The sequence below is a fragment of the Diabrotica virgifera genome, chromosome 3, assembly GCF_917563875.1.
Source record: "Diabrotica virgifera virgifera chromosome 3, PGI_DIABVI_V3a".
In the NCBI taxonomy this organism is placed as follows: Eukaryota; Metazoa; Arthropoda; class Insecta; order Coleoptera; family Chrysomelidae; genus Diabrotica; species Diabrotica virgifera.
This window is the reverse complement of record NC_065445.1, coordinates 81948521-81973442: the sequence shown is the minus strand read 5'-3', so window position 1 is coordinate 81973442 and position 24922 is coordinate 81948521. Positions and strand designations below refer to the sequence as shown.

Genomic DNA, 24922 nt, shown 5'->3' with positions numbered 1-24922 from the left:
ACCCCCATGTAGTGCCGCATAGTTTCTGTATTATATTGTTGCGTGTTTTCAATTTTGCTGCTGTTTTCGTCAGGTGTTCTCTGAATGTGAGCGTTCTGTCTAGAGTAACCCCAAGCTATTTCGGGTATTTATTGTGTTTTAACAGCTTGTTATTAAAATACACTCGCAATTCTCTGTTTGCCAACTTGTTGTTTAGATGAAAAGCTGATACTTCAGTTTTTGTAGTACTTGGCTGTAGTCTCCATTTCTTAAGGTATTCGCTGAGGATGGATAAGTCATTCGTGAGAGTGATTTCTGTAGTTTCTAAAGATTGGTGGCTTGTTGCAAGGGTCCAGTCGTCAGCATATCCAAACTTCCGAGATTCGGTTTCAGGCATGTCAGCAATATAGAGGCTGAAAAGTAAAGGGGCAAGGACAGAACCCTGTGGAAGACCATTGTTAAGTTTCATCTGTCTACTCGTCTCCTTTCCCATTATAACCTGGAAGGCTCTGTTGGTCAGCATGTTGTCAATGAGGTTAATTATCTTTCTGCAGGGGATAATGCGGGCCAGTTTATATATTAATCCCTGTCTCCAAACAGTATCATATGCTGCTGTTAGATCTATAAATACTGTTGCTGTCTTTTGTTTCTTTTGAAAACTAGCTTCTATAAAAGTTGTTAATGACAGCACTTGGTCCGTACAGCTTCGATGAGGGCGGAAGCCAGCTTGTTCAATGGGGACATTTTCTAGTATCCTGTGACTAATTCTGTTGAGGAGAAGCTTTTCTAATAGTTTATATACCATGCTGAGTAGAGCTATGGGGCGGTAGTTTTCTGGCTTATCGTTTGATTTGCCCGGTTTCGGAATTGCAATTATTTTTGTTCGCTTAAGTGAGAAAGGAATGTTACCTGACTGAAGTATATCATTAAAGAACATTGCAAGCCACTGTTTCGTGTATGCACCACTGTGTATCAAGAACTCTGGATGGATACCATCAAAGCCAGGTGCTTTACCTGATTTCATTTCTTTCAGCGCATGTGTGATTTCAGAAATAAGTATTCTTGCTGAATATTCGGAGTTCGTTCTGTTCATTTGTTTTAATGCCCTTAAGTCTCTTTTCACGTTGGTAGTATGTGTTCGATCTCGTGGAGCTCTGTATAGAGATACTATATGGGAGGCAACCTTGTTAGGAGACATTTTAGACTCTCTGGATTCCAGCTGGTTAGCTCCTCCAATTTTCCGCAACAAGGACCATGCCTGCCGGCTTGATTTTTTGAAGTCAAGGTTTTCGACAGTCTTTATCCATTAAATCTCAATCTTTATCCATTAAATATCAGTCTTTATCCAAATAAATAAATAAAAAAAATAAATTATAAATTGTAAAAGTCGCAGATTAAGGATGTACCAGAAACAACTTTCAACACGAAAAGTTTCAGATTTAAATAACTATTTACCATTTTAATTTTATTAAACTGGTGGATTCTGCATCTGAGACTCTTCAATTTGTTAAGAGATGTCGCTGGATCGCGTCCCAATGGGAATTTGAATGATTTTTCAAATTCCCCTTAAATTGATGGTTGAGCTGTTTTTCAATAAGAGGAGTATACGCTAGCGCTGTTGATAAAGCCTGAAATGGTGGAAACAGCTGTCCAGCGATTGGGCATCCCTCTGAATCGAAAACAAGCAAAACCATCTTTTACGAACAATATGAGTTTCGATTACCATGGCAGAGTGGACAAAAGAGATTTTATCAGAATTAATAGAAATCGTAACCATCCTTGCGTATGGAAAATCAACAGCAAGGAATATACAAACAAACATATGAAAACTAAAGAATACGACGCTGAATTTTCGTCCATTCTTCTATAGTTTCGAAAATTATTTGGATCATTTTCCCGCAGCTCTCTCATTAGAGACATAATAATTATTATGACTAAAATCGTATCGTCCTAATAACCACTTTTTTACCCAAGCTTTTCTCACTCTTTTGTTGTGTAAATATTCATTTATAATCAAAACTCCGGTACAAGCTATTGCTTTACGTTTGTTATTTTCAGAAAACATTTTTAAAATGTCAGTCCTTACTTAGTTCTTTTATCTCGATGAAAACACCACGAGCCAGATCAAATCCGCTTAAAATGTAAGATTTTACTCCACTAACTTGCGAATTTGATTCGTCGAGCCAGGCATGCAGATCTGATTCGTGTGTTTGGTATGTTGGTCAGTGGTCTCTCAGAGATTTGGTTCGTCCGAACCAGATTTGTCGTATCAAATCTGTACGTATCCGTATGATATTATAATGTGATTTTGGGCTGATCACATGCCAGTTAAAAGTGCCTCAGAATTAATTAAAAATAATAATAATAATTATATAATAAAATTACTTTATGTATATTATAATGTGGTTTCTTCAGACTACCTGTTTCTTCCTCGAGTTGTGAAAACACCTCTCTCACGTCTCTTGTAGAATGAGCGACTGCACACCTCTCTCACGTCTCTTGTAGATCATCAGCAAAGGCCAAAAATAATTTTAATCCTCGATTCGCAAATCGCCGTGTCAACTCAGATGATATTTTACTTATTACATTATTACCTTGTCTAAGTCTTGCTGTCTATTATTTTACTTATTACCTTGTCTAAGTCTTGCCGTTACATTTAGTCTTTTATATTTGTTGTCAATAATTTAAGACATTTTGAAACACAAAAATTAAAAGTAATTTAGATACACTTATTGAGAGCCACAGATAATCCTTCAAAGAGCCACAATTTGGCCACTCCTGAGTCTAGTGTAATAACAACAAAAATGTAAAAAATAATGTTTTAGAAATTGGAAAACTTATGGGAAATCGGTTCGGGTTCTAGTTCTGGTTTTGTAACACTAAATGCTTACTAATTTCTGTTACAGAGATCATTATGGAATTAACAGAAAAGTTACGAATGCATGAGACCTTCAGTACCCACGTACCCGTGAAAATACTCTCAAAATCAAAAGATGAGCGAAGGAAGAGAAAAAGGTGTCGAACATGCTCGGCGAAGCATATTAGAAAACTTAGTATTTATGAATGCGCTCAATGTATAGAAAAACCTGGGTTGTGTCCTGGAGCCTGCTTTTTTGAGTATCATAGGCAAATAATTGTATAATTTTTCATTTAGTTTTGAATAAATTTAAGAAATGGCTTCTTTTATTTTTTTATTTGAACTACTGATTTTATGTGATACAATCTAAAGCTCCGGACCAACAGAGTGTATTGAGGCGCGCTTCACCAGTTTTTCACCAATTTAAACGTCGGCAAAGTGAAATAGAAAATATGTAATAGTGAAAAGGAAAGAGGACACGGTTTGCATCCCATGTTACTATGCAATTAATAAATATTTACTTTTTGATAAAATCGATCGGACTCAGAGTATGTACGGTACATCACCAGTGTGGGTGGTTGAAATTTTATTAAGTAGGTTAATTCATACAATGATAAAAATCTTTACGGCACACTACCAGTGTCGGTGGTTAAAATTTTATTAAGTTGGTTAATTCAAAAGGGACAGTAAAACCTCTTTTATGTCGGAACTTTGATCTCAAGAAATAATACCGGCAGTACGCAATTGGTAATTCACCATACCGCACCATGGATGCGGGTTTTTCCTGTTAAAACCCGTACGTTTCTACGCTACTAGCAATGCAAGAGTGGTGGTCTAGCGACTGAGAACCTTGCGCGGTCGCCATGCGCGTTGAAACATTTTACTTTAATTATTCCAATTATTCGGAGAGTAGTTCTACTGTCCCTCTTTATACTGTGCCCTAGCTCTGTCGCAAGGGTGGACGCCTTACAGTACCTGGCCAAATTATTAGGCCAAGCAAATAAAAATTTACTATATAAAGTTATTTCTCTCATGATTATGAATATTTTAAAAATACCGTTTTGTTCATTTTTTGTGAATATGTATTAACTTTAAGGTGCATATCCATTAGGTTTGCTGCTCCGCGCTCCCTGCAACTGCTCTAATCAATACGGCATGCGCTCCTCCACATATAAACCGCCACCGATTGGAGCGCCGAACCGGAGCGCGCACTGTTGCATGGTCCAGGAGCGCCAACGTATCCACTATGTGGAGCAGGAGCGTGGTGCGGCTAACCTCATGGATACGCACCTTAATATGTAAAGGAGCGCATGCCGTATCATTGGAACAGTTGCAACGAGCGCGGAGCAGTGAGCCTAATGGATCCGCACCTTAAGAGTTAATATTCACAAAAAAGGAACAAAACAATATTTTTTCAAATATATTCATAATCATGAGAGAAATAACTTCATATAGTAAATTTTTCCTTGCTTAGCCTAATAATTTGGCCAGGTACTGTAGTACCTGTATGTTAAACTCCTTTGAACCATGTCATTTGACCCACAATTCACGGAAAAAAACGCGCCACTCCTCAGGGGCTATAAATATAGGGTTCGTTATTAGCTTAAGGATCATAACTAACAAGTTTTTAGAGAAATTTCGCTATTTCACGTTGCGTTGAGTGGTTTTTTTGCTTTTTGCATTATTTAGCTCATCGCTTAACTCAGTGTCCATCCTGCCATTTTCAGGAAGCTGAACAAATCGCCAGAGGGGACATCCCCTTATGTCGGCAGGTGTAAGCCAGTGCTCGCCCAATGCATAATCTTGTATTGAGGATAACTCCTGGCATTCACATAGGACATACTCGACACCTTCGTCATCTCGTTCACAATTCCTGCATAGAGGTGTGTCTGCCTCAGTGTGTGGAACTGCACAGATGTTGTGTTTGAACCAGGTTCTGAGGTTCTTTAACCAGGATGTTCTTCTTCTTCCTGGACCTCCCTTTCCAAATATTTTTCCTTGCAGGATGGCTTGTAGGAGGGCATATCTGGATTCATTTCGCATAATGTGTCCTTCTTCTTCTTAAAGTCCCCTCTCCTATCGGAGGTTGGATATCATAATTGTTATGGTCACTTTGTTGGCTGCTGCTCTGAATAGTTGTAATGAACTACAGTTAAATCATTCTCTAAGGTTCCTCAGCCAGGAGGTGCGTCTTCTTCCTATGCTTCTTCTTCCTTGGATCCTTCCTTGCATAATAATTCTCAGTTCTCCTCTGGTAATGTGACCCAAATATTCCAGTTTTCTAGTTTTTATACTTTTCATAATTTCTAACTCCTTATTTAAACGTCGTAGCACTTCAACATTGGTAATCCTTTGAACCCACTGAATTTTCAATATTCTTCTGTAACACCACATTTCGAATGCTTCTATTCTTCTTATGTGTTGTCTCTTCAATGTCCAAGCTTTCATTCCGTATAGCAATATAGAAAATATGTAGCATCTTAGAGCTCTCAATCTGAGAGGCAACTCATTGTTTGTAAGCAGTGTCTTTATTTTTATAAATGGTTGCCTTGCAGTTTCAATTCGGACTTTAATTTCTTTGCTTTGGTCATTTTTGTCATCAACCCAGGTTCCCAGATATTTGTTTTTTTTTAACTTGTTCTATTTGCATTTGCTATATCATTAACCTTTCATTTCCATGTTCTGTTTTTGAGACAATCATAAATTTAGTTTTTTTCTTGTTTATTTTTTGTCCGTATCGAATGCAATAATCTTTAATTCTATTTAGCAATTCTTGTAGCGATTCCAGGGTGTCTGCCATTATAACGGTGTCATCACTTATGTTATTTACTATTCTTCCGTTTATAGAGATTCCATCACTTAGCTCCGCTATCGCTTCCTGAAATATGGCTTCACTGTACAGGTTTCAGTGAAGCCGTCAGTAGCGGCGACAGAACACAACCCTGTCTTACTCCTCTCTTTATATCAACATTCTCGGATCCTTGTTCTTCTATCTTTATATTGGCCTTTTGATTCCAATACAGATTGATGATAATTCGTAAATCTCGTCTGTCTATATCTCTGTTTTTCAATAATTCTATTAGTTTTTCATGTCGGACCCTGTCCAAAGTATTCCAACTTTCGAGATTTGATGGTGGTCATTACCTCTCGGTTCTTCTTCATTCTTCTAAGGACCTCCTCATTTGTGACCCGATCAGTCCATGGGATTTTAAGAACTCTCCGATATTGCCACATCTCAAATGCTTTCAACTTTCGGCACATATCCTCGTTCAAGGTCCATGATTCAGCCATCTGGAGTATATTCCGCATTCTGAGCCTTCTTCTATCTTTTAGCCATTATGTATATGCAATATGCATTTGCCACGTTTGACTCCCTATCTTGTATTGTTTCGGTTTGGTAGTCGGTTTAATTGAGTCGCGGTCTGCATGTAGCAGGGGTAGCGTCTCCAGCTCTCCCCTCCAGAAGAGACATCTCAATGTTCTATTCCTACATCTAGGTTTACACCCGTTGAGCGCAATCGCATCATCGTAATCACCGCCACCTCTCTGATGTATAAATTGTAGGTCCTATCTCCTTATAGTTTTTATGTACATTGTGCAATGTCCCCCTTTTTGTGTTATGGCACTAGGACAGCTTACTTTCATTACATAGCCATTTGTTCTTTCATTCATACTTCATGTTTGTATTAACTCAGTAATTTCTTCCTGCAGCCTTTTGTCACCTTCTTTAAATATTCAGCAATGTCGCGCAGTACATACATGTCATTTGTTCAATGGCTGCAATTTTACCTTTTATTTTCTATCAACAATAATTATACCAATTCATTTTTTAGTGTTGCTTTTTGTATGTATCAGAATTTTTATTTATTACTTAGTCATTTCTTTTTTGTCTTTCCATTTTGTCGCTCGAATGCTACAATTTAGTCTATGCTTCTTTTAAATGCCTCTATCAAATCTATGTTTACAAGATTCTAGGACCTTATCTTTATTTTATTACTATGCTATCTAGTCCAGAGTAAGGTTTTTCCATGACACTTCAACAGCCAGGGTACTGAAACTTTTTTTTTTCGACAGGTAATACCTATAAGAACAAATTGTAACTATTTCCTGCGTAGGATCTGGCGGCCATTTTTATTTATAAACAATTTGGTGTCAAAAAACGGCCTTTCTCAAAAACAGTAAGACTTATGGTTTTCTTAGTATAAACATCTTCGAGATAATGGAAAAAGCTTTAAAATGGTGTAATACAAAGCTTAATATACTCATTTAAAATTAATTTGGCTATAACTATTATAAAAATTAGTGTACAGTTTTGAAATTTTTGTCAAATGAGGGTTCTTTGGTGCTTAAAATGTGAGAAAAATTTCAAAGCGGTTCATTCAATTGTTTAAATTTTATTCAAAATCGGAAAAAAATAATGTTAGAACCATTCTACAGGTGTCAAAAATGAAAGATCATGAGCTAAACTTTCAAATAGGTTTAAAAAAAGTGAATAAAAATGCGTTTATTAGTAATCAATAATTATGCAAAAGTGTGGTCAATTTTTCCTTATAAACTTTTTATTTTTTTATACAGTGCGGTGGAATAAGTGTTGCCCCCCCCCCTGTTAACTTGTTTATTTTAAGAATATAAGCAAAACGCTCGGACAGGTCGATTTTTAAACTTACCATAGTATATTATAGAATCAACGTTTCGAACTTTACGCGATCCCTCTTCAGGTGACAGCCATAACTTTGATTTTTTTAAATGGGAAAGTACATCATGTGACACCTCATTTAAAAGCTGTTAAAATACTGAGTTCAAAAATGTATAATACTTTAATCCTGTTTGAGAGCGTAGGCGCAAAATTTCGGTCGAATTCTTTCTAAATGCAATCATTTTTTCGAATCCTGAAAAAACTAATAAATATTTTTGAAAAATTTAAACGCAGAATGAAATATTATAGTATTTTCGATGGTCCAAAGTCCCTGAGAACTCCTATAATGTTTATTTTAATAAGTCACAGTGGTGGAAAAAAGAGAAAATTTAGTGTGATTTTTAATTTCAAATATATCATTCAAAAGAAACTTTTTGTTTATTCTAAGGGACTGTCAGCCCTCGGTAATAATCTAATCTTTCATTCTGCGTTTAAATTTTTCAAAAATACTTATTAGTTTTCTCAGAATTCGAAAAAAATAAATGCGTTTAAAAAGAGTTCGACCGAAATTTTGGGCCTGCGATCTTAAAAAGGATTAAAGTATTATACAGTTTTAAAATCAGTATTTTAAAAGCTGTTAAATGAGGTGTCACATGATGTACTTTACCATTTAAAAAAATCAAAGTTATGCCTGTCACCTGAAGAGGGATCGCGTAAAGTTCTAAACGTTGACGCTATGATATACTATGATTAGTTTAAAAATCGACCTGTCCGAGCGTTTTGCTTATATTGTTAAAATAAACAAGTTAACATGGGGGAGCAACACTTATTCCACCGCACTGTACTGTAATAAATTATATACATTTATTACAATTTTTCATCAATTATCATATGTATACATAACATTACTTGGTAGTTGTGCAGCTAAAACACAGTAAAAATAGATATTTTTGAAAAAAAATATTAAAATAGTGTATAAGGAAAAATTGACGATACTTTTGCATAATTATTTATTACTAATAAATGCTTTTTTTATTCACTTTTTTAAACCAATTTGAAAGTTTAGCTCATGTTTTTTCATTTGACACCTGTAAAATGGTTATAACATTACTTTTTTTTCTAACTTATATTATTGCAAACAAAGCTCTCTGGTATAAACAATTTGAATAAAATTTAAACAATTGAATGAATCGCTTTGAAAATGTTTGTCACATATTTATATTAAGCACCAAAGAACCCTCATCTGACAAAAGTTTCAAAGCTGTAAACTTATTTTTACAATAGTTATCGCGAAATTAATTTTTTTTAACTTCGACCTTTTTTCGCATATTATGTTAACAATAAATGAGTATATTAAAATTTTTTAAAGCTTTTTCCATTCTCTCGAAGATGTTTGTACTAAGAAAACCAGTTTAAAAAAGTCTTACTGTTTTTCATTAATTTGAAAAAAAAAGGAAAAAGTGGCCGCCAGATCCTCGCTTGAAATAGTTACAATTTGTTCTTATAGGTATTACCTGTCGAAAAAACGCTTCAGTACCCTGGCTGTTGAAGTGTCACGAACAGGGTATATTTTTGTCTTATTACCCTGGCCTAATCCTATCCTCTGTTGACGAAATTAACAATATATTAATAAAACTGTCTTTTAGTTAAGCAGTACAGCTATAAAAGTCAATTGAAATTGGTTCAAACTCTGCAATCATTGCATCTTTACTCATTTCTGTTGCAGATACTATCGCAAATTTAGCATTAGAGTTACGAAGGCAGCAGGAATTAAATAGCCACGTACCCGTGAAAATAGCCGCAAAGAACAGAAGAGGTGAGACGAGGAGAAGAAGGTGTAGGTTCTGTTCATCGAAAACCATCAGAAAAAGCACTATATACGCTTGTCTTCAATGCTTCGAAAAACCGGGTTTATGCTTGGGGGCATGTTTCCTGGAATACCACAAGCAGAAATATTTATAAATATTACATGTTACGGTTTATGGGACTTAAGTTTTAAGAATATAAAATATAACAAGAGTCTTGACTACTGCCATTAATAAACTTCAAATAGTTTCAAGTATTGTATTCATCATTATCAATGATGCTCTAGCCCTATAAAAGAACCTCGACCTTCCCAAGTCTATTACGCCAGTTAGTTCTATACATTGCCAAATGTTGCCAGTTTGCTGCGCCTGTTTTTCTACCATCCTCATCTACACCATCCTTCCATCTGAGTTTTGGCCTACCCCTATTTCCACTTCCCACAGGTTGTGACATAAGGATTCTTCTAGGAGGGTTGTTCTGCTGTGATATTGCTAGATGTCCTGCCCATCTTAGTTTTTCTTGTATAATTAATGGAACATAATTTTTTTTAGGAATGAAAATGTTAGCTAGGTATACAATAACGTGACCACTGGGAAGGTAAAAATGAATGCCAAAGTCACGCCAGAAAGTCCTAGGTTTTACCCTACAAACGTTTATCTGACAAAGTGGGGATATTTGAATCTTCTTCCTTTTCTTCTCGTAGCACTACAACCAGGGGTGGGTCTTGGCTGACTGCCATCTCGAGCACGGGTCAGTGGGTAGCCCCATTGTTCTTAAACCTCGGTACTGGTTAAAGTCGTGATAAGATCCAAAGATTCTTCTGAGGATTCTTCTCTCAAAACATCTTAAGTTTTCTTTGAATTGTTTTGGTCAACGTCCACGTTTCACACCCATACATGAGCACCGGTCTAATCAATGTTTTATATATTCTGATTTTTGATGTTATTGTTAGGCTCTTAGATTTAATAGTGTTGGGGAGACTATATATACAGGGTGAGCCACGCTCAACGGGACGGAGCCTACCGGGGAAACGGCTAAAGATATTAAAAATTCCTTCTCTAGGAATACGTAGGTCAGTACCGGCTACAAATTAAAATTTGTGAAATATATACAGGGTGTCCCAATTTAGCGTAATGATATAAAGTTATATATTTTTAAATGGAACAATCTATATTTAACTTTAATTTTCAATTCTGCTGAACAAAATAATGTTATTTTATTCAACATTCCCTATACCTATCCTTGACCGATTTCGATTTATTTGGGTTTTTCTGAAAATGTACTATTCGCGAAATTAATTAATTACACATTATCGCCTGAATTTTAATTAACGTCTTTTTGTCAGTTATTTGTCAACTGTCCGTGCTTTACATCAAAATAATTACCATAGGAAACTTATCTACAGAGTGTTCGCAATCTGAAGTGTCAGTGCTGTACAATATTTTGTATAATTACTTTCTTAACTTAAATGGGACACCCTGTATTTTACTTTAATTTTGAATTCTAATCAGAAAAATAATATTATTTTATTAAACAGTCCCTATACCTATCTTTGATAATTTTCGATTTATTTGCATTTTTTTGAAAATGCACTATCCTTGAAATTAATTAATTATACTTTACTACATAAAGTTCTACCTTAAAGAAAATACCCTATATTTGAATGCTGTAACAATTATTATAATTAAACTATTATAAAATTTTATATTAATATCTATTGTTTGTTTTTTAACCAAGAGGAGTGATTCAAATTAACCGCGCTGTAATGCTTGTTTCTAATTGGTCCAACCACAGGCAAGTTTACTCCACTGTAATTAAATTTTGACACTAATGACATTTATGAAATTTTGGTACTTCTGTCATTTTATAGGTTAAATAAGTATATCGGCGATTTTTTGTGTTTTCTGCATTATTCCTTCAATTTTTAGATTTCTAGTCTACTTTTATATAAAAACAGTTGTTTTTAGAACTCTTTAGCGATGTGTTAGTATAATCATATAATATGTATGGATTATCATCGAAAGGTGATATGATCAACGAAAGAAGATGAATTTGGTGACTTTTCTAGTAACTTTCTTGGGTGTGAATCTGTCTTTTTAGTGTACTCCTCTTGGTTAAAAAATCAACTATAGTATCTTCAGATCTATTTGCATTATGTTACCTGGAACATTAAATGTCGTTAATTACATAGCTGATTATACATTATAAAGAATGCCATGCAAAAACAAAAGGTACCTAGCTGTCAAACTAATAGTCAAACTATTAACTGTATTGCTTTCAATTTATAGAAATGGCAGATTATTCAATTGACAACCGAGTAAATATGATTTTAATACTGGGTGAATGTGATCAAAACAGTTTGTTAGCATCAAGGGTCTATGCTGAGAGATTTCCCTTAAAACGTCATCCTCGTAAAGAAGTATTTGAAAGAGTCTTAACAAGGTTTCGTGAAACTGGCAGTGTTGTTTATACTAAACGAAAATTAATAAATCCCATAACTGAAGATGAAAATACCGAATTAGGAGTTATTCAATCAGTTATTGAGAATCCACATACAAGTACAAGGACGATGGCCAGGAAGATTGAAGTAAGCCAAATTAGTATACGCAGAATTCTTAAAAAATGTAAATATCACCCATACCATATTCAAATGCATCAGCATTTGTATGGAACTGATTTTGAACGTAGGTTAGAGTTTTGTTTATGGTTTCTAGACAAAACGGGAGCAGATCAACATTTTTTTGATAAAATTTTATTCACTCATGAGTCTACTTTCCATAATAATGGACTCGTGAATCGACATAACTTTCACTATTATAATACGGAAAATCAACATGAATTGTATTGAAAGACAAAACCGATGGTCCCTTAATGTATATGGTGGAATAATAGGAGAACATGTGATAGGACCGTATTTTTTTAATGGCCATTTAAATGGACAAAAGTTTTTGGACTTTTGGATACTTTTGCAAAATATCCCTTTAAATATTAAAAGAACAATGTTTCTGCAGCTAGACGGTGCTTCAGCACATTACACGCGTAATGTTAGAGAATATTTAGACAGAAAATTTCCCGGAAAGTGGATAGGTAGGGGTGGTGCTGTCAATTGGACTCCTAGATCACCTGGGTTAACATCAATGGACTTTTTTTTTGGGATATATTAAAAGTTTGGTTTATCAAACTCCACCTACAACCGCGGAAGACATGAAAACGCGTATTCGTAATGCATTTGCGACAGTTACTCCAGAAATATTAAGAAAAGTAAAACAAAATTTTGAACACAGAGTGAGGTTATGTATTGAAGAAAATGGACACCCTTTTGAACATTTAATGTAAATTAATTTTTTCCAGTGTGTTTTGTTTAACTTTATGTAATAAAGTGTAATTAATTAATTTCAAGAATAGTGCATTTTCAAAAAAACGCAAATAAATCGAAAATTATCGAAGATAGGTATAGGGATTGTTTAATAAAGTAATATTATTTTTTTGATTAGAATTCAAAATTAAAGTTAAATACAGGGTGTCCCATTTAAGTTAAGAAAGTAATTATACAAAATAATGTACGGCATTGACACTTCAGATTGCGAACACTCTGTAGATTAGTTTCAAATGGTAAATATTCTGATGTAAAGCATAGACAGTTGACAATTAAGTGACAAAAATACGTTAATTAAAATTCATGCGATAATGTGTAATTAATTACTTTCGCGAATAGTACATTTTCAGAAAAACCCAAATAAATCGAAATCGGTCAAGGATAGGTATAGGGAATGTTGAATAAAATAACATTATTTTGTTCAGTAGAATTCAAAATTAAAGTGAAATATAGGTTGTTCCATTTAAAAATATATAACTTTATATCATTACGCTAAATTGGGACACCCTGTATATATTTCACAAATTTTAATTTGTAGCCGGTACTGACATACGTATTCCTACGGAAGGAATTTTTAATATCTTTAGCCGTTTCCCCGGTAGGCTCCGTACCGTTGAGCGTGGCTCACCCTGTATATACATCTGTTTGGTCTCCCAGATATTTAAAAATATCCATCCTTTCAAAGTTATTGGGTCTATTCTAACATATTGCCCTATTCTATCTCGTCTCTTCTGTCTGTTGATGCACATATATATTTCGTTTTCTCTTCATTTACCCTAATATCAGTTTTTTTGCCTCTACCTCCAATTTATTGAAAGTCTCCATCACATTGGTGACTATGTTTCTCACAATGTTAATTAGTCTAATAAAATAAAAAAAAATCAAAATGTAATTCCATACAGGTTGGAACACATTTTATATCAAAGTTTAGGTGAATACAAAAGATATTTTCAAAAAAGTATCTAAATCATATGAGGGCATCATTGTTTAAATAATTAAAAAGGGGTAATTTTTGCATAATATTTATTTTTTTAAACATTTAAACATAAAACTGCTGAGGTAATTTACATTTTAATGAAAGTCGTTAGGATTTTTTTCTGCAAAGCTAAAGAATAAATCTTTTACCTAAGACTTATTAAATTAAATTACAATTGATTCCAAATGATTCCTAAATTGAATTCCAATTCATTGATTGCAAGAAGGCCTTCGATTCAGTGCCTCATGAATGGCTTATAGATATATTGAGAATATATAAAGTCGATGATAATATAGTTACCTTTTTACAGCATATAATGACAGAGTGGAAGACTAGAATTCACCTTCAAATACCTAGTGAAAAAATAACATCGAAACTGAAAATATCGCAATCAGCCGGGGCCTGTTCCCCCAGGCCCCCATAATTATTTAAATAATTATATACACAATTTAATAATCAAATTTGTAAAAAAATATTTTTTGCGTTTTAAATAAGCACTACAAATTATTTTATTTAATAGAAAAATTTGCGCCATGTTGCCAGTATTAAGCAAAAAAATTGGTTAAAAAATATTTAATAATTTATGAGATATTTAATCTGTTTATTAAATGTTACTATATTTTTAATTGCAAAAACGCAGTTGTTACCAAAAGAATATAAACCTGTGTAAAATCTCATTACATTTATTTTTATGTATGTTTTCGATAAATGTATTGATAAATTCAAATTTCAATTTAAATCCCCTCCAAAAAGGAATTTGAAAATTGTTCTAATTTGTTTATAAATAGTTTTTTTTAATAACGTCGCGAGGGTTACACATTTTGAAATGATGTTTCGATAATCGGGTTCCTGTTAATTTTTCACTAATCAACAATTTTTTTTTGCAGATTTTTCTTCTTCTTTTTTTCCTTATAGTAAAAGATATAATTTTGCTTATAGAGGGGGTTTCATTAAGAATGTTTAATCTCTGAGTTGTAGATTTTAGATCTCAAAATATTAAGATTTAACCAAAATCACTTAAATAAAATATGGCTCCTTGTTGAGTTACAGGGTGTTTTATTTAAGAATTTAAAAAAATATTTTTGTTCAGTATTTTAAAACTATTCGACGTATCCTTTTCATACTTCGTAGTAGGGTAAGTACTATACACCCCATGAAATTATGTTAAATACAAGTTTCCGGCTATTACCAGAGGCGCACGACAGGGGGCAGTAAATGGTCGACCCTTCCCAAATTCTACGTCACTGGTGAAATTGCCATTTTAGCACAATTTTTAGATTCTCCAATACTCTCTATGTAAATATCATCCTCTTCACTCGTAACGATAAAGTACATAGTTTTCGAGATATTTGAAGTTATACATGTAACGGCACAATTATTTAGTTATTTTGATTAATGTATTGTGCCGCTTAATTTTTAGTTTCAAATATCTCGAAAACTAATGATTTTATCGTTAATAATGAATAAGATACTCTTCAGTCTTTAACGATAAAATCATTAGCTTTCGAGATATTTGAAATTAAAAATTAAGCGGCACAAAACATTAATCAAAATAACTGTGCCGTTACATGTTTAACTTCAAATATCTCGAAAACTAATGACTTTATCGTTACGAGTAAAGAGTATGTTATGTACACAGAGAATATTGGGGAATCGCGAAAAATTGCGCTAAAATGGCAATTTCGACAGCGACGTAGAATTTGGGAAGGGTCAACCATTTGCTTTCCCCTGTCATACGCCTCTGGTGATAACCGGAAACCTGTATTTAACATAATTTCATAGGTTGTATAGTACCTACACTTTCTACCAAGCATGAAAAGGATACGTCGAATAGTTTTAAAATACTGAGCAAAAAACTCAATAAGGAGGCATATTTTATTTAAGTGTGAGATTGAACGTTCTTAATGAAACCCCCTCTTTAAGCAAAACTATACCTTTTACTATAAGGAAGAAAAAAGAAGAAGAAAAAACGACAAATAATTTTGTTAATTAGTGAAAAATTCCCAGGAACCCGATTATAGGAACAGAATTTCACAATGTTTAATCCCCACAACGTTATTAAAAAAACAAATTAAAACAATTTTCAAATGCCATTTTAGAGGCGAGTTAAATTGAAATTTGAATTTATCAATACATTTATCGAAAACATACATAAAAATAAATGTAATGAGATTTTACACAGCTTTATATTCTTTTGGTAACAATTGAAAATATAGTAAAATTTAATAAACAAATTAAATATCTCATAAATTAATAAATATTTTTTAACCAATGTTTTTTTTTGCTTAATACTGGTAACAAAGCGCAACTTCTCCCATTAAATAAAATAATTTATAGATCTTTTTATATTTTTTGCAAATTTAATTTTTAAATTTTATATATTTATATAATTATTTAAATAAATACGGGGTCAAATTTAACTTAGTAAGTCTTAGGTGAAAGATTTTTCCTTCAGCTTTGTAGAAAAAAAACCTAAAGACCTTCATTAAAATGTAAATTACCTCAGCAGTTAAAAAAGAAAATATTGTGCAAAAATGACCCCTTTTTAATTATTTAAACAATGATCCCCTTATATGATTTGGATACTTTCTTGAAAATATCTTTTTTACTCACCTAAACTTTCATATAAAAATTTGTTTCAACCTGTACGAATTTACATTTTGATTGACATGTAGCGTAATCTTATTTTACTATACTAAATGTCATCCGCGTATGCTAGTAGTATTTTGGTCCATTTACTGTCAGTAGTTCTGTTCTAATTTGTGCTGTTCGTATTACTTCCTCCAGGTTTATATTCAAAAGCAGAGGTGACAGCTTATCTCCTTGTTTCAGGCCACTGCTTATTTCGAACGATTCTGAGATTTGTTACCTATGCGTACCTACTCTGGATCTCCAGCCATTTACACATATATATTGGAATCGCCGTTATGCCCTCTTTCAAAAATATGCAGAGGTTGTTATTAACCAAAAGGACCTTAAAGTTTTTAGGATCAATTATTCAAAACTTAAGATCATTGTCAAATGCTTCTCAAACTCAACCACTGCAATATGTTGATCGTTACTTGGTCAAAATTTTTAGGGCAAGGTATGAAATTCCTAAAATTGGGAAGTCTACCTAAATATTGTTCTGAGGGTATTTGCTTGTGGTAGTTTAATAAAATTTACTATTTTTATAGGGAATAAGCCACAATTTTACTTTAAAATAAGATTCCCGAAGAGGAAATGGAAGCGCCAAAAAAACTTATTTTAAAGTAAAACGGTGGCTTATCGCCAATAAAAATAGTAAATTGTCTACCTAAATATCGTCTATGGAAAATTGAACGACAAGTCGTTAAAAATTAGGAACCTAAACTGCTTTTACTTTTACAAATTAGTTTTCTTTCTTCTTTTTTTCTGCTAAATTAATAACCATTACTAAAATGTCAATAACATTTTATTTTGACAATGTCATTTATTCTCAAAACTTACGTCTCATTTGTTACTTGATATAAATATATTTTTGAAATTACTTTGTTTCTTACTAACTGAAATGCATTTAACAGGAATAGTTTAAAAAGCAACACACACCAATCAATTTTACATAAAATGTAGTAAAATACAGCCAACTAAGCAAACCAAAGAAGACAATTGTTATTAGGACTCAAGCAACTCTACTCATCATCATCAACCCTACTCCCTACTACTGGACATAGGTCTCCCTCAGCTCTTTCCATCTTTCTCTGTTTTATGCGGCTTGCATCCAATTGCCGACAATACGCTTCAGATCGTCAGCCCATCTGGTTGGCGGTCGTCCTCTGCTCCGTAGTGCTGCTTCTCGTGACCTCCACTCGACAATACGTTTTTTCCGTCGGTTGTCTGACAATCTGGCGACGTGTTCTGCCCAATTCCACTTGATCGACGGGATTCTTTCGACGGCGTCCATTGTTTTTGTTCTACGACGTATTTCTTCGTTTGGGATTCGGTCCCTCAGGGAGACACCCAACATCTGGCGCTCCATAGCCCTCTGATGGAGAAATCTCACGACTAGGTCGAAGCCCGTGTTGATGCGAGCTTCAGGTATTTAAAAATTATACGTCGGCAAAGAGACATAATAATATATATAATAGTGAGAACGACAGAGAGCACAGTAAAACTCCACAGGACTGTAAAATTAGTAATATTTACTTTGTGATAAGATGGGTCAGACACATGGTTGGACATCTAGTCCAAGTAATGAAGCTTAAAATAGGAGAAAACCTCCCAATTTTTACAGAATAGATCGATTTGCTCGAAAATTTGAGAATAAGTAGTGGATAGTCCAAGGATCAAAATCTATATGATGCCAAAAGGCGCTTTTACCATGGGGGTGGTTGCCACCCCATGTCGGGGGTGAAAATTTTTTATTATATTTTGACAGCAAAAGTTGGTAAAAACATTCATTCTAAGCAAAAAATGTTCTATACATTTTTTTGATAAAATTAATAGTTTTCTATTTATTCGCTATCGAAAATGTTAGTTTTATATTAAAAAAATTAATGTTTTTAATCAGTTTTCTGCAAATAACTCAAAAAGTTTTTGTTTTATCAAAACAACTTTGCTTAACAAAAATATTCCTTTTAAAAAAATCTACAAAACCGTTTTTTTAAATTTTTTTTAAGACCAATAGTAATCGAGCTATACTTTATTATATGTTAGGTCTTCTTCGGCAAATGCTAAATATTGTAGTTTCAAAGTCAAAGGCGGGAAAACTATGCATTTTTCGAGGATTACTTGTTTAAACTAATTTGAAGTATTTAAAAATATCTATCTTTAGAAATAAAAAAGTCTTTAGCTCAAAATTTAGGTGGCTTATAATTAAAAGAATGTCAGACCCTATATTTTTCAGTGAAAAAGTGATCGAAAGCAAACCCCTAATCACCACCCTGATTAAAATTAGTCATTGACCTTATTTCGTCTTCTTTACTTATGTGTTATTAATAGGTTCTAGAAGTGTTTAACTGGTTTAGAATGATTAGTTTTAAAAAAAATGGAGTCAAAAGCAAATATCGAATTTTTGAAGTTTGGTAAAAAATTCCCTTTTCTTCAGAATAGAAAGATTATCATCAGAGATACAAAAAATATTTAAATATAAAATTGTAGCTTATTTAATTTCCAAGAACATAGTTTGCAAAAAATGTCTCTACGGTAAAAATTGAGTGAGCTATTGACAATTAAAACTTGTAATAACATGCAAAAATCACCTTTACCAACCCTTTCAAAGTCACCACTTTTTGCGACTGAGGATTTTAAAAGGATTTGGTATTAAGAGTCTTATAGATCTTGTAAAAATCTACAAAATTATTTTTTAACAAACTTTCTAAGATAAAAATTAAAAAGGTTACGGTAAAAAATCAATATATTTTTTTCAAAAAAAAAAGAAGAAATCCAATTGGAAGCATAATAATGTAAGTTAGCTTTGCTTTTAGTCATTGGCCTTATTAATTCTTCTTTATTTATGTATTATTAATAGATTTTAAAAGTTTGACTGGCTTAGAATGATTAATTTTTAAAAAACTAGAGTTAAAAGCGAATAACGACTTTTTGTAGTTTGGTAAAAAATGCCATTTTCTTCAAAATAGAAAGATTAGCATCAGATATACCAAAAAATGTTTTATATGAAATTGTAGGTTATTTAATTCCCAAGAACTTGGTTTGAAAAAAATTTTTCTACGGCAAAAATTGAGTGAATGGTAAATGAGTATATCTAGGGTGCTCGGTAAAAGAAGTATAAGTCAATTTAGTCAACTTTTCAGGAGAAGCAAAAAACGAAAAATAATTTTGTTCTGAAGCTAAATAATTGTCATATCTCCTGAATCGTAGTACACAGAATTGTTATATTTACCTATTTTACTTTGTAAACATTAATCTTGAAGATAGTATATCTTTTTTTTTAATAAATGAAAATTACAAAAAAAAATGTGACATATTATTTGGACCACACGTACCAGGTGACTTATACTATATTGTTCAGCCCAAAAAAGCTGTTGTTTATTAAAAAATAAGTAAACAAAAACATATTTATGCAATATTTATTAAAAAACAATACAAAAACATAGGAATAATGGTAACGAAGAAAAGTATTACTCTGCGTCAGATGAATCTTCATCATCTGGAATCACATCAGCAGCAGCAGCAAGTGATGTTTTATAAACAATAATTTCCTTTTCTCTTGTATAAGGAAACCATTTCACATCAAACCAGTTGAAAGGATTTCCTCTTGTATCTTTTTTAAGCATGAGACAGCTGCTTTTCAAAAGATCTGAAAAATTTAAGAAATCACCATGGTAAAGTTCTACAACATTGAATTCCTTCTTTTTTCCTGTAGTTCTCACAAGCTGATACCAGTCGTGCGGATGGCTTATTGGAACACTTAACCGTTTTTTTTTTGCTTTTCGATCAATCCATAATCAATATCACACTCTATATGACTGTGCCCACTCACCATGAATTTATGGTCAATAACTTCTAAATTACTCTAAATTCACAATCAAGATGCAGTAGAAATAAACAAACCAAGACCTGTTAAATGTTCTAGGAGCACTCCCAAATCATAATTTACAATGTAGGGTACATTATAAATCCCAAATTCTGATTTACAAAGTTTATACATTGTAATTTATGATTTGGGAGTGCTCCTAGAACATTTAACCTGTCTTGGTTTGATTATTTTTACTGCATCTTGATTGTGAATTTAGAGTAGTGATATTTTGCATTGCTACTAAAAATATCATAGCAACATGTGAATTTTTGTTCTGACCACCGCATGTATCCCAATAAGGGTTACTTTGGAAACATGTGGTGTTAGTGATATTAATTCTTTATAAATATATGTAGCTATATTGTTACCTTCCCGGCCTCCTTCACCTTGGTACAACATGTAACATGCCACACTTCTTTCTCCATTCTCATGAATATGTAGTTAGGTTGTATGTTCATAACTGTCTTTTGTAAAAGGCAACAGAGGAATTTACATATAGAGTTGGGAGACAAGTTTGCAAGTCAAAAGTGAGGCATCTAAAAGTACTACCACATTTTGCTTTTTCTGTGTCGTTGCTCTACATAACATATGCATTGTCTGCAGCAGTGTGATGAATACTTATCTCATCTTTTATTTTAGGTTTATCATCTTCGCTTTCAGTAACTTTGAGTTTATTACTCAGCACATCACATTTAAGGCACGTATCTACTTTAGGTTTTTTAAATGAAATGTTCATTTTATGGAACTCTCTTTCATAGATAGGTCTAGAGACAGGTGATTCATTTTCTTCACAGTATAATTTGTACATTATCTTAAGAATAAGATGGCATGGCAAATACAATCTACTACTTTCTCGTCGAGTATCATGAGATTCATATAGGGGAAAAGAATTTATGTGGGACTTCACTGCATTAATTTTTTTTTTCATTATGCTTGTTAGCAGAGGGATCACGACCGCGTTGGTCATCAGTTATTCTCCCTGAAATATTTGAATCCCTATTTGCAAGATCCAGTGTAATAAACATATTTGTCTCGTCAAATGTGTTCATAAAACATTTTTTACAAACTTAAATTCTAGCGTCATTCACCTTTAAATGAAAAGTAATAGCCACTTTGCGAACTTTTTCTTTATCCGGATCCAAGGTAACTTTTCTAGTGGTTTTAGGTGGTTCGGAGTCTATAAGGCTAACATTATATGCAACACGTTTGTTACGATCACCCATATTGCACAGTGGTCCAGAAAATAAACCACTTACTCATCTATTTTTATCTAATTACACCTACGTAAGAAGTTAGCATTACTTATTCTCGCTGTCTCTATTAAGTGTAATATTTGATTGGTAAAATTCCCGCGGTTTAGGGTTTAGTTATTAGCCAAATGCGAATAGTTATCAGTTGTTTCTTGAAAATCTCGTACAGAAAAGAGTAATATTTGCTTAGTAAGCTTGACACACGTATCTGAAAGCGACCGTCTTAGTATAAGTCGACCGCCTTACTTGGATATTATTCAGTATCAATGGTCAAAATAGTACATATGTCGACATGTACTATTAGAGCCAAGAATAGTTCACAAACTCGAAGTGTATAAACAGTATAAGTTGACATAAGTTCATTTAAGTAGTTGTACTAAAAAGACCAATTAATTTTATTTAATCTATATTAGCATATTGACTTGTTCTATTGATACCAAGGTAAAGATATAGTCCTTTATAGTCTTATTCTGCAAAAATAATATTTTGACTATTTTTGACTTATACTCTTTTTACCGAGCACCCTAGATATATCGAAAAACATTGATTTTTTCTATATAAAACTAACACTTTCGATAGCGAATAAATCGAAAAGTATTAATTTTATCAAAAAAATGTATAGAACATTTTTTGCTTAGAATGAATGTTTTTATCAACTTTTGCAGTCAAAATATAATAAAAAATTTCCACCCCTAAGATGGGGTGGCAACCGACCCCATGGTAAAAGCGCCTTTCGGCATCATATAGATTTTGATCCTTGAACTATCCACTACTTATTCTCAAATTTTTAAGCAAATCGATCCATTCTGTAAAAATTGCGAGGTGAAATGATTCGGTTCCTGGACTAATCCTATCTTTAAGAATATTTATTACACCGCGCCAGTGGGGCCGTTAAAAATATTAGTAGTTGGTTAATTCACACAATGATAAAAATTAAACCCAACGTAATTAGACCACAAAATTACGACGACACTGATGTATTCCCTCGTTTGCCCAGCTGAAAGGGTCTTTGAAATGTATACCTGTATCGCCATCCCATGTCACTCAACGCTCACCATAAATAACCATTTGTATTTGTTCAAGGATCGTAAATCACAAAATTTTGAGAGAAATTTCTCTATTCCATGTTGTTTTTAATGTATTTCAGGTTGGGTTTAATCCCGTCTTCAGTTTTTATCTTTTTCTGTTACATTTTTCTATTTCACTCAGAATGTCGCTTCACGCGCTTGGACCTAGTCGTCAGATTTCTCCATGAGTTATGCGGGTCTTGTTCACTACCTTCTTTGTGAGTGTTAATGTTTCCGCTCCATAAGTGAGTACAGGCAATACACACTGGTCAAAGATGTTCCTTTTCAGGCATATGGGTAAGTCCGATTTAAATACATAGCTCAGTTTACCAAACGCTGCTTAGGCTAATCCTATGCGACGTGGGAGCTCGCACGTCTGGATATCTCTTCCCAACCGAATTTCTTGTCCCAAGGACCATAAACCTAAAGAACCGTGTGGTGAAACATGTGTATCTATCTATACATGAAAAGTTCATTTAACTAGGTTATGGTGAATGTGAAAGAACGTGGAAAATATCATGGACACGACACGTAACAAACACGGAAACATTAAGAAAGATGAAAAAAGAAAAACAAATACTTGTTAGTACAAAGGAAAGAAAATGATCTATTTTGGTCACATACTAAGAAATGAAAAATATGGGTTTATTCTACCATATTTATTCTCATACTTTTTTTTTTGTTGAATATCACTGCAATCATTCAAGATTTTTTAAAGTGTGACATAATTTTGTCTTCGATTTGTTGTTTTAGTGACTTTGTTTTTATTAAATTTAATTCTGAGATTTTTGACAAGATTTGGATGTTACCATTTGTTAACATTTTGGATGTTAACATTTGTTAATAATTTTACTTGAATAACTAGTTTCGGAAATTACTATTTTTTGTATGTTTTTAGTGCTTTAAGTTTAGCTGTTCAGCATATCTATATTTAATTTACTATTCTTTGTTACGGTGTTTCTTAACACGTTGATAGGCAGTACGTCAAATATATAAGCAAGTGTTGTGACACTATACGTATTTTGCAAAGTAAAATAGGGAAATTACTGAATTTATTTTAGTGTTTATAGTTTATGGAAACGACCATGGACGTCGTGTCACATTTCATATACATAGGTAGATGTAATGTGACAAAAAAACTGCCGATTTTTTGTCACAACTCGTTATTTTAAAAATGTCGTTTATATACGTTGTGTCACATTACATCAATGGAAATATTATAGACGTTCTGTCCGTCAACGTGTTAAACAACGATCCTGTTATAATGTTTAAAATTCTAAACATCAAAGTCAATTTTTCTTTTAATTTGATATTATTTTTTAAGCTGGAGGATTAATATTTTCGATATTAATGTAATATAACAAAGATCTCATTTTGGCTCATTTAGTATGTTCTTGTCTTAAAAAGTAGTGTATTGCCAGAAAGTATAGTAGACGCGGAATTTGGCAGAAAATTTAAGCCGAAAATAACAAAATTCAGTTTGGTAATGAGTCTTCTCGGATATCAACAGGTCTGTAATTTAGTCAGAAATTTAGTTAGAAATGAGATGTTTTAGCCAAATAATGTTTAAAATATGATGTGGGGAATAATTTTGAATTCGGTTCCGCCAACTTTTTTTAAACTTTAACTTAATGAGCTGTTTTTTCCTTAAAAGTTAAAAAAGTTTAATTTATCTTGCTTAATATTTATTCTGCATTAATTTTAACTGTACTAATATGTTAGTGTTTACTGTAAGTTCTAGAATGATTAATTTACAATGATTAACGTGATGTTAAAATACCGACAACTTATGATGCTTATCTTTAGAGCTGCTACTCGAATGTCTTAAACATTTATACCAAACATTGATACCGCCACTTTTTGCGCATTCTTCTCGAATTCCGTTTCTACTATAACACTGTAACATTACTTATCATTTGTAGATCCCTGTGAAAATACAGATAGCGAAGAGATGTGCAGGAGGCTAATTCCAAGAATTCCTCTTCATCGCACTGAAATGAATCCAAGGCCTGCTCGAACAATGAGACCTGCAGGTGTGGCGCACGTCTGTAACATTTGTGGCAAAATGTTAGCGCATTCGTATCCATTGCCTATATCTGAAGTCTGCCTCTGTAAGCCAAATGAGGAGAATGTTTAAATATATTATTGATATTATTGACAATTTTGTCTTAAATTTTTAATTTCATGTTACATTTAAACACCGCAGCTACTATTTTTTTTTGTTAAATTCCATTTACCATCCCAGAGAACGGCAGTTCTCACCAATGGCGCACAACCCCCGTACATGCGACACTATATACAAGAAATTTTTGATTTTCTAAATCTGGCTGAATTGAAAATTTGGCCACATCTCATCTTAAATTATAGGAAAAGACTCGCCCATCCATACTCGCCATCAACCATCCATTTTGGTCCAAGGGTGCGGATTTTACGGCCCTTTCCATTTAGGGTCTGTCTTTCGTTCTCGTCCCCAAAAATT

At 33.0% G+C, this 24922-nt stretch overlaps 2 protein-coding genes across 2 annotated transcripts in view; both read left to right on the top strand.

The window, feature by feature from the left end:
• LOC114336038 (longitudinals lacking protein, isoforms H/M/V) overlaps positions 1 to 3160 on the top strand; it is a 630205-nt gene extending 627045 nt beyond the window's left edge. Inside the window, exon 5 of the mRNA XM_050646589.1 lies at positions 2886 to 3160. Coding sequence (XP_050502546.1) covers positions 2886 to 3121 — 236 coding nt within the window. The 3' untranslated portion in view covers positions 3122 to 3160. The remainder of the gene's footprint in view (positions 1 to 2885) is intronic.
• A 19139-nt stretch (positions 3161 to 22299) lies between these two features.
• The window catches only part of LOC126882531 (zinc finger protein OZF-like), a 78667-nt gene continuing 76044 nt past the window's right edge, over positions 22300 to 24922 (top strand). The window contains exons 1-2 of the mRNA XM_050647498.1: positions 22300 to 22363; positions 24366 to 24554. Of these exons, the coding sequence (XP_050503455.1) occupies positions 22300 to 22363; positions 24366 to 24554 (253 nt within the window). The remainder of the gene's footprint in view (positions 22364 to 24365; positions 24555 to 24922) is intronic.